The 9,914-nt window shown below is 40.7% G+C and overlaps 1 protein-coding gene across 2 annotated transcripts in view; it reads right to left on the bottom strand.

Moving 5' to 3' along the window:
* The window catches only part of LOC117481975 (general transcription factor 3C polypeptide 1), a 43,515-nt gene that overhangs the window by 28,549 nt on the left and 5,052 nt on the right, over window positions 1–9,914 (bottom strand). For both annotated transcript variants that reach the window (XM_034129920.1, XM_034129921.1), the window contains exons 5-17: window positions 9,694–9,790; window positions 9,484–9,607; window positions 8,267–8,446; window positions 7,439–7,554; window positions 7,168–7,220; window positions 6,036–6,364; window positions 5,474–5,542; window positions 4,801–4,934; window positions 4,081–4,205; window positions 3,832–3,985; window positions 3,510–3,613; window positions 1,807–1,934; window positions 1,276–1,590 (exon numbers count right to left, since the gene is read on the bottom strand). In XM_034129920.1, the coding sequence (XP_033985811.1) occupies window positions 1,276–1,590; window positions 1,807–1,934; window positions 3,510–3,613; window positions 3,832–3,985; window positions 4,081–4,205; window positions 4,801–4,934; window positions 5,474–5,542; window positions 6,036–6,364; window positions 7,168–7,220; window positions 7,439–7,554; window positions 8,267–8,446; window positions 9,484–9,607; window positions 9,694–9,790 (1,928 nt within the window). The remainder of the gene's footprint in view (window positions 1–1,275; window positions 1,591–1,806; window positions 1,935–3,509; window positions 3,614–3,831; window positions 3,986–4,080; window positions 4,206–4,800; window positions 4,935–5,473; window positions 5,543–6,035; window positions 6,365–7,167; window positions 7,221–7,438; window positions 7,555–8,266; window positions 8,447–9,483; window positions 9,608–9,693; window positions 9,791–9,914) is intronic.

The following is a 9,914-nucleotide window of genomic DNA, read 5'->3' as shown; positions in this document are numbered from 1 at the left end:
TTCTGACACAATCAAGCGTCATTGACTAAGTTCAGATGCACGCTAGTGTTCCACTATTATTCTTAATTTGATCAGGCTCATATCAAAGCATATTATGTTTGGGTTTTCAGAATTAGGCTTATTTTAAAACGTAGAATTTTCTAAAAAAAGACAGGTGGGATTTTCAGATATGATTCAGGTTTTAGGGAGCCTTCTTTGGACTTATAAACAGCTCATTCTGAATATGCATTACATTTTTACAGCAGTTTACGACACTTGGCCTCCTTTATAACCAGCTCTGTGCAATTTTAAACAACCAACTAAACAACTATTTCAAAGGCTGGGCGTTGCTACATTGTACTGCCATGTGGTAAATGCTTATATGCTGCTCATGCTCTTTCTGCATATCATGTATTTATTTAGCTATGTATATAAATGTCATGTTCTTAAAGGTGGGGTAGGTAAGTTTTAGAAACCGGCTTGAGATACACTTTTTGTTATATTCCATGGAATGCTCTTAACATCCCGATAGCAATGAATATGCTATAATAATAAAAGTGCTTTGACAAAAAATCCATAAAAAAAATTTCATCTGTGGAAGCCGTAGTACTGTAAAAAGCACGACCAATCATTTTAGCCGGAACAAATTTATCTCGTGCCCTCATTGGTCATGTGCGCGTTCGTGTGTGTTGGAGGAGGGGCTCTGTAAGGAAGTGGCAGATTTTCTCCGGTTGTGTATTTTCAAATTCTAGCGATCTCGAGCCGGTTTCTCAAACTTACCTACCCTACCTTTAAATGTTGTATGTGAGGGACTACGGATGGAAACTAGCTCAAAGCTAAAATCCGGCATGTTTACGTTTTTAAAGCATTATTTGTTTTAAATGTTCATCAATGTGCACTGTCCCTCTTCAAATAAACGATTAAATGAAATGAAATAAATGAGATGCATGTCAGAAGTAAAAGCCCACATTTCAAAGCGTTGGGGAACAGACAATCTTTTTTAACATCATCAAAGACTAGGAAATAAACAGTAAGACATTTGGAAATAACAACGTTTTTAAAAGTGGTAGCAGGATGAGAGCTGTGTTTGCAAAGTCCAATAAGTCTGACACCGGTTGAACAAAAATCATACTCAAATGTTAATTTTTTATAGCAATGTAAACAAATAGGAATATTGTCTCTATCAGAAGTGCAAACCTGTTATTTTTAAGTGTGCATGTTAACACATTTGTTAAAATAAAAAATGGACAGCTCCTTCATAATAAGCACTAATTCCCACACTCGATGCTGGCTCACCTTTCAAGTCGGACTGAGAGTCACTAGGTATCGATTTATCCTTCTGCTCCCCCTCTTCATCACCCGAAGATATCACATCTAAGTTGGGCGAGTCAGTGTTTACAGACGGCTGTGTTTGTTTGTTCGGGGAGTCTTTCCGTTGTTTGGGATCGGGATCAGAGATGTTCTGTTGTGCCGACGTGTCGCTGGTCGATGGGGAGTCAGAGGAGCTCTGTTTGCTCGGGTGCCCGTATATCAGGTACCAGAGGAAGTTATGAACAACACGCATACGATGCATCTTAGGCTGGAATCCAAGAGTCTTCCCCAATCCCTTAACTATGAAATGAAAGAGAAAGAAAAGAGAAAATGGACTTCGAGGACAAATACATCTGATCATAAGGATGTCAATAGGGGTGAGTGCACAGTTGAACAAATAACTTTAATAGGGCAAAGTTGAATCAATTCAAAATCAATGTTTCTCTTTCAAACAGGGCTCTGAATTTGAATGTATGACTCCCTTTTGTGTTTGTTTAATATCGAGTAAACCAGAACCTGTTGTGGGCTTGAACTCGTCGTTTTTATTTTTCTTCTTGTCTCTCTTATTGGCTCTGGAAGGGCTGCCGCTCGTATCTTCAGGGGCGGCGCCTTCTTCCCTGGCTTTCTCTTCAGCGTGCTGATGACTGAGGGACGGACAGAAAGACAAAAGATGGAGGAAGATAGGCTCGATCAAGACAGAAGATACGAGACATTTTCCTGCTCTTTACCACACAGTAATAGTAGCAGCAGGACACAATTAGCGCTCGTGATAATAAGGAATCAATGTTTGTTTATTTAAGGCAGGGGTGGGGAACCTTTTTCCTCTCAAGGACCATTTCAAATTGAACAACATCCTCCGAGGGCCGTACAAATGATTGACCTCTGCTTAAAAATACTAAAATCACAGCCCATTCATTTGGCCTTTCTTTCATGCTGTGCAAAAAAAAAGCAACCTCTTAATCCAGACATCTGACAAATGACTCGCACATGCACGGTGTGGCATGACCACCAAAACAGACAGATATGGACACAAGATGTGTGCAAATATATTTAGTTTCCTATCCATGTGAACATGATTTAAGTTGGGATGGACCTAACCTCCTCTAGGGGGGGTCCGGGGGACATGCTCGCCCCCGAAGATCTTTTTTTAAATGTTGAAGTTAAAAGCATCAATCTGGTGCACTTTGAGAGCAACATTAGAGATCCATGGATACATCTCTCAACACCCATATGAAACAGAACTGTAAGCAGATTTTCTTTATCTTTATGGATATTTCACAAATCACTCTCCTTTCAAACTGTATTCTTGTTTATTAATAACAACTTTTTTTTACTGTCATATAGTATTTTATACCCGTTTACTTTATGCTCTTATTTTTGTATAACTATAATGATCATATAAAGATGTGCCTCTACCTCACTGAGCTGAGGTTATCAGCCTCTCAGTCTGAAAGGAGAGCTCTCTTCCACCTGGTTGTAGAAACAGCTCCTTATATACATTAGCATAGCTGGCTAACCAGATGCTAACAACAACATTCCCGGTACCTCTCTCTCGCTCAAACACACACACACACACACACACACACACACACACACACACACACACACACACACACACACACACACACACACACACACACACACACACACACACACCACACACACACACACACACACACACACACACACACACACACACACACACACACACACACACACACACACACACACACACACACACACACACACACACCACACACACACACACACACACACACACACCACACACACACACACACCACACACACACACACACACACACACACACACACACACACACACACACACACACACACACACACACACACACACACACACACACACACACACACACACCACACAACACACACACACACACACACACACACATCACACACACACACAACACACACACACACACACACACACACACACACACACACACACACACACACACACACACACACACACACACACACACACACACACACACACACACACACACACACACACACACACACACACACACACACACACCTTCTACAATAGCAAATATTAGACTGAGAAACTGACAAAATTAAGCATATTCAAAAGAATAGGACAGTGCGAGAGCAGTAGAAAATGCAAACATACTCACTATTACTCACTGCAGTATTTTAGAGTATTTATTTTGTGCTTACCGTACAGTGGAGTAAGAACTGGAGATTCTGAAGCGGATCTGTTCGATGAGTCGTGTCACTATTTCATCGGTGGGCTGAACGGACGGATGAACGACCATCTCCACCTGCGAGGAGAAGAAAGTCAACAACAAAAAAAGTGAGTATCTTTTATTTTGTGTATGTAAAATGTGCTTCCTGCTGCTTTTGTTTTACAACAATTCACCAAAGGACAGCATTTTTAAACAAGATAGCTGGCCTCACAAATGTACAGTAATGTTTATGAATGTAAATGCTCCAGAGACTTGGAAATATAACCCTAACCATGTGTGATGGGTGCACTTACGTTCTTGGTGACCCCGTCCTGTATGATGGTGGTCTTGTAAACCTTTAGTAAGCCTTCTCTGGACAGGCTGTCCACGGTGCGTACGATAGTCTTCTTGCAGCACCTCGTGTTGATTCCATCCTTCTTTTCGTCGTCAGTAATGATCTTCTGCAGCCTGGAGACAGACAGCATGTTGGTGTTTTTGCTTTCTTTTCTTACTGTGCAATAAAATACTTGTGAATAAGTGATGCACAGTGAAGACAGACTTACGGGAAGAGACCCTCGATGATTTTGAAGTTGCGCACCGCCTCCACGATCAGGTTCTTCCTCCTCAGCAGGCGGAACGTCTCGTGAGATCTCGCCAAAGCATATTTGTTTTTCACACGAACCCTGGCCTGGAGGAGGTGGATTGAACCGTTACCTTTAAAGGTCCCCTATTATACTGTTTTTCATTCATATATTACAGGTTTCGGATATATACAAAACATGTCTCTGAAGTGTTTGGCTGAAACACCAAACAGATCATTGCAGCATCCCATAATCCCCTCTGTTTCAGCCCTGTTTCAAAAGTGCTGATTCTCTGTCTGTTACTTTAGATGAAAATAAGGAGCCCCTCCCCACGCCCCTCTGAGAGATATTTGGTTAAAAAGAACACAATGGTGCTCTAGGAGGAGATTCAGGTGATAAGGTGGGGTGGGGGGTTACCTTGGTTGGTGATTGGCTAATAGTTACACAAGCCAAAAAATCGTTATGACATCACAAAGTGGCCAAAATCTGATCAGCTCATTTTCAGACAGGTTTTTATATAAATGGATCAGGACAAAAAGAGAGAGAATCTTTGTTCCTGAAACTTTCAGAATCTCTTTACACAGAGGGGACACATGTTGATGTAGAAAAGACATGAACAAGTGGATTTTGCATAATAGGTGACCTTTAACACTTATCTCGAACAGCTGGGACAAAACGGAGAAACACTGAAAGCAGACTGACCGGTCTCTTGCAGAAATCTGTAACAACAACAACGTCGTTGTCTCCTGAGTTGTTGGCTGCTTTCGACGCCTCACTCTCAGGAAAAGTGCTGAAAGGATTTGAGTTGGGATCTTCCTCTTTGACTCCAGCTGGTTCTGATAGAAGAGACAGAAGGAAAACACACATATGTATCAGGCATGAGAAAAGGATTTGAATCTGCAAAAATCCCAATATCAACCACTACAAAAGTTTGTCTTATTTCTGTTAACATTTCTCTACTTTGCTATAAAGAAGTCTTTGCTTTCTGATATAATAAGTTCAAATGGTAGAGATGCTATGGATTCATATTAGTAATTGTGACAAATAAACATTGCCATCTTTACATTAATACATTAATATATATATATATATATATATATATACCTGTATCTCATGTATTTAAGTCAATCTCAAGCAGGTCAAAAACATGTCCTATGAATTGTTTACATGTCTTGAGACTAGACATTGTCTTGTAGAATATATATTTTCAAGTATAAACAATCTCATATTTTGCCACAGATTCAATTATAATCATATAAATAGCCATGAAGACATTGATAAAGGTTATTAATATACATCAATACATCATGGGCTGGTTCTGCTATAGGGGGTAAATAAAATGTTAACTTAAAAGTGTTGAAGTTATTCTAGTTACCTGCTGTGGGAGTGGACACAGAGTCAGGTGCTGCACTGCTGTTTGATTCACTGCAAGCTGCGGTTTCACCTGAGTAGTGACAGAAAATAATAAAGAACTTGGACCATATGCAGAGCTGTAACCATCAAAAAGTGTGTGGAAACGTCAAGAGAATTCAGACTTCTTAAATGCAAATGAATTAGTTGAGTTAAACCATACACCCCAGCACGTGCACTCCGCAAAAAACACGTAGGTTTGCTATCCTGGCTCCAAAATGGTGGAATGAGCTCCCCATTGACATCAGGACAGCAGAAAGCTCACACATCTTCCGGCGCAGACTGAAAACTCATCTCTTTCAACTCCACTTCGAGCAATAAAATTAAAATCTCAAGTTTAAGCTTCTCATTTTGAACTCCAGTTAGTGTTGAGGCAGCCATTATCGCTGTTATTCACCTGTAAAAGGCACTGGTTTCTGACACTTTGTGGCTGTAAAGGAATTTCTGGAGTATATTTTCTTTCAAAAGATCATTTTCTGTAGTCAACTGTTGTAAAGTTTAGCAAAAACACACAAAAAAGTTCTCACCTTCAGCTGCTTGTATGAAAGGGCTCTCAGGATGCTCAGCTTTCACCTTGCTTTTCTCTCCTCCTGCTTCCCCTCCCTCTCCATCCAAGGCTCTAACTTCTGTGTTCACTTCTCCATCCTCCTCTACAGCCTCCTTTCCTCCGCCATCTGCTTTCCTAAACTTCTTTGCTGCCGGGCTTTTGGAGGTTGATTTTTTCCGTTTGGCAGTTGGTGGTGATTTAGGGGATGGCGCATCAACATCTAATGCCTGTGGTGCAGAGGAGTAGAGGAGCTTCGTCCGCTCCTGCTCCTTAGCAAACCGTTGGAGTCGATTACTCACACCAACAAACCTGTCGACAGAAAACAGCAGATCATGAGTAGTTGATGTTATCATACTGGAAAAATACAAATAAAAATCTATACTCATTTACAGATTACGGTTTTTCGATCTCTCTGTCTATACACCACCCCGCTCCTCCGCTCCCTTCACTGGCTTCCAGTAACTGCTAGAATCCACTTCAAGACACTGGTACTAGCGTGCCATGCTGTGAATGGATCTGGCCCTTCCTACATCCAGGACATGGTTAAACCATACACCCCAGCACGTGCACTCTGCTCTGCATCAGCCAAACGGCTCGCTGCACCCTCACTGCGAGGGGGACCCAAGTTCCCATCAGCAAAAACACGTTGGTTTGCTATCCTGGCTCCAAAATGGTGGAATGAGCTCCCCATTGACATCAGGACAGCAGAAAGCTTACACATCTTCCGGCGCAGACTGAAAATCATCTCTTTACACTCCACTTCGAGCAATACAATTACTAACAAAGCACTTGTATACTAACAGAGCACTTGTATACTAACAGAGCACTTGTATACTAACAGAGCACTTGTATACTAACAGAGCACTTATATACTAACAAAGGACTGGCTTATCTAAAGCCAGTTGAGTAGCACTTGAAATGTTTTGGCTCTATGAAACCTGATGTACTTATATGATCCTGTTTTCTTCAAGTTTGTATCTTCTTGGTCGAATGCACTTATTGTAAGTCGCTTTGGATAAAAACGTCAGCTAAATGCAATGTAATGTAATGTACACACAAACGGAAAGATTGACAATACAGTTGACTTTGACTTTTGACTTTGAGATACACACCTATGGCTGATAAATTGTGTCGTCCTCTGTCGACCCTGGTCCACCATGAATCCCTGCAGGGTGAAAGAAACCACACACATTCAAATGAGAGACCAGAAGAAAACCTCTGTATTGTAACATAATGTGTACTTGAGAAAAATAAAGAGCTCCTTGAACATTAAAGCATGGAGCCATGTCACAGTAGAGGCAGAACGTACAAATAGAAACCTGAAAAGTAGCCTAATGGGGCCACTTGAATTTTGGGAAGCCCCAGTGCAGCGTGGGATCTTACCTTGATCATATCCTCCCTCTCCAGCCGTCGACAGATCATACGAGATTCCAGCTTCCCGACATTCACCTTATAACTGATCCCGCGCTGAGCGATTCCCTTTGTGCCAGTGGATAATACTGCAGTACAACAACAAATATATAGGTAAGTTATTTTTTAAGAATTGCCATGCATTCAATCGTTTCTCAGCAATGGAATTTCTTGATTTGTTGTCTCTGTACTCTTGAGCTTTCTGTCTGTAAAATAATTAACTTCCAAATACTGCAGCTGGCTTATAAAGAACTGAAGGACTTTTTGGACCAAAATACGTACAAATACAAAATCATGCTACATTATGAACCATCCAGATCTCTCAATGCTTTGAAGTACAGAGTGGGCAGTGGCTCAGTCAGTAGGGGCTTGGACTTTGAGCCGTAAGGTCGCCGGTTCAAGTCCCCGACCAGACCTAAATATGGAGTGTGGACTGCTACTTGGAGAGGTTCCAGTTCACCTCCTGCCCTGCCGTGGTGCCCTTGAGCAAGGCACCGGACATCACCCTCCCCCCCCCCCCCCCCGCACTCCCATTGCTCCCCGGGCGCTGTGCAATAGCTGCCCACTGCTCCTAGTACTAGACTCCTGGTACTAGGATGGGTTAAAAGCAGAGAACACATGTCACTGTGTGTGCTGTGTGCTCTGCATGTGAGACCATTAAAGAGGGTCTCATCCCTCCCGATTCTTCTTCTAAACAAAAACAAAATGCTTCCTGACTGCATGAAACATCGCCAAACTATTGAGCTGACACATGAAATATCTGTGAAGTCTGTTTGGTGAGAGTAAAGACAGAGATCTAACCCATGTTATAGGCCTGCGACAGGACGTCCCTCTCCATGATTCGCCCCTCTGAAGGATTAGATCCGATTCTCCCTGCTGGGAAATCTTCATCGTCCTCGTCGTCATCATCGTCATCATCAGTGACGCCCTTCTTCGTGTACGGCTTCAAGAATCTCAAACAGCGCACAAGCACTTTCTTCCCTGGAGAACAAAGTGAAATGATGCAGAGTATTTGTTGAATACAAAGCTGAATATAATTACACAAAAAACAATTATAAGAATGTAATAAAAAAAAATGTATGTGATTAAATTATTCAAATAAGATGGTAGATATTTTTATATTTCTATACCGTAACCCCTAACCCTGTCAATTTAATATTTTCTACATATAATAACCCTATAATAACAATAATATTTCTGTCACTCTATTAGCGTCCCAATGAACTTTATGATCAAATTCACTTTGTTAACTTATTTGATTTTGGATTGAATCTACTACAAATACAAATATATACCATTATACAGAGCTGCATGTTTTGCACACCAAAGCAGAATAAACTATTATCTAATGAATAAGTCAAACTACAGAATTTTTTTATAAAGTTGACAATTTTCTAAATGTTTTTGCTCAAATGTGCAAAACAACCCCCAGAAAAACTCAGGTTTTTAGATTTTCAAATTCAATTTAAATGAGCATTTATTTGTTTGAAAGATAGAATATTAAATATCTCTGGATTTTTGGCCAAAACAAAATATGTATGTTGGACTCAGGGAACATTTAAAGGGCAAAATTGAAAAGGTTGTGACAGTTAATCAACTGAATACAATAAATATTGTGATCAATAATTAATTGATAGTTTTATCCCTACACAAAACATATTGACTTAAGTTATTAATAAAATGATATTAACATGATGCTGGCAAGAATAAGATATTACTACATGTTTTGGGGATTTTATCTTCTTTTCTTTTACCTCAATTATTACGAAAATGTTCCGAGTTTTAAAATCTAACAATTTTAGGTGAATCATTAAAGCCGAGTACAATACATCAAAAATATTTAAGGCTAGTCGTAGAATAGCAGCAGGACAAAAAAACGATTTGCAAACTGGGCTTCACATTTTCTTCTGATATTGAGATGACACACTCTGGTAATAAGTTATTGTTATTAAATTGATGCATGCTGGTAACACCGTCATGCTGTGCTGATGTGTTCAGGAGCTTCAGGTGCATGTTACCTTTCTTGTTGATGCACGGCCCGGCTGATGGGTCTAAATCCTCCAGAGGGTACTGACAGAACTCAGCCAACTTGGCATTTCTCATGTACTGAAATACACGCTTGAAAGTGCTGTCATCCACATTCTGAGAGAAAACACACAGTTATTACCACAAACACACACACAGAGCCACACACACAGAGCCACACACACTCGCAGAGAGATACTCACCAGGTGGTGTTTCAGAGTGAGCAGAGTGGCAAACTGACCCGGGGACTGCTGCAGGAGGTTGGAGATGTACTCCATTAGGATGTCGTATTTTGCCCTCCTGAAAAATAAGAAGATGGGGTTAGAAGGAGTTTCTCAAGAAGAGAAATGGACAGTGAGTGGGAGGGACAAAGGATACTGATTAAATAGGCTAATACATGTTAATACTTAAAGCAAAAACATTG

The sequence above is a fragment of the Trematomus bernacchii genome, unplaced genomic scaffold (genome assembly GCF_902827165.1).
Source record: "Trematomus bernacchii unplaced genomic scaffold, fTreBer1.1, whole genome shotgun sequence".
In the NCBI taxonomy this organism is placed as follows: Eukaryota; Metazoa; Chordata; class Actinopteri; order Perciformes; family Nototheniidae; genus Trematomus; species Trematomus bernacchii.
The sequence above is the reverse complement of the archived record's forward strand: the minus strand, read 5'-3'. Positions and strand labels throughout refer to the sequence as shown.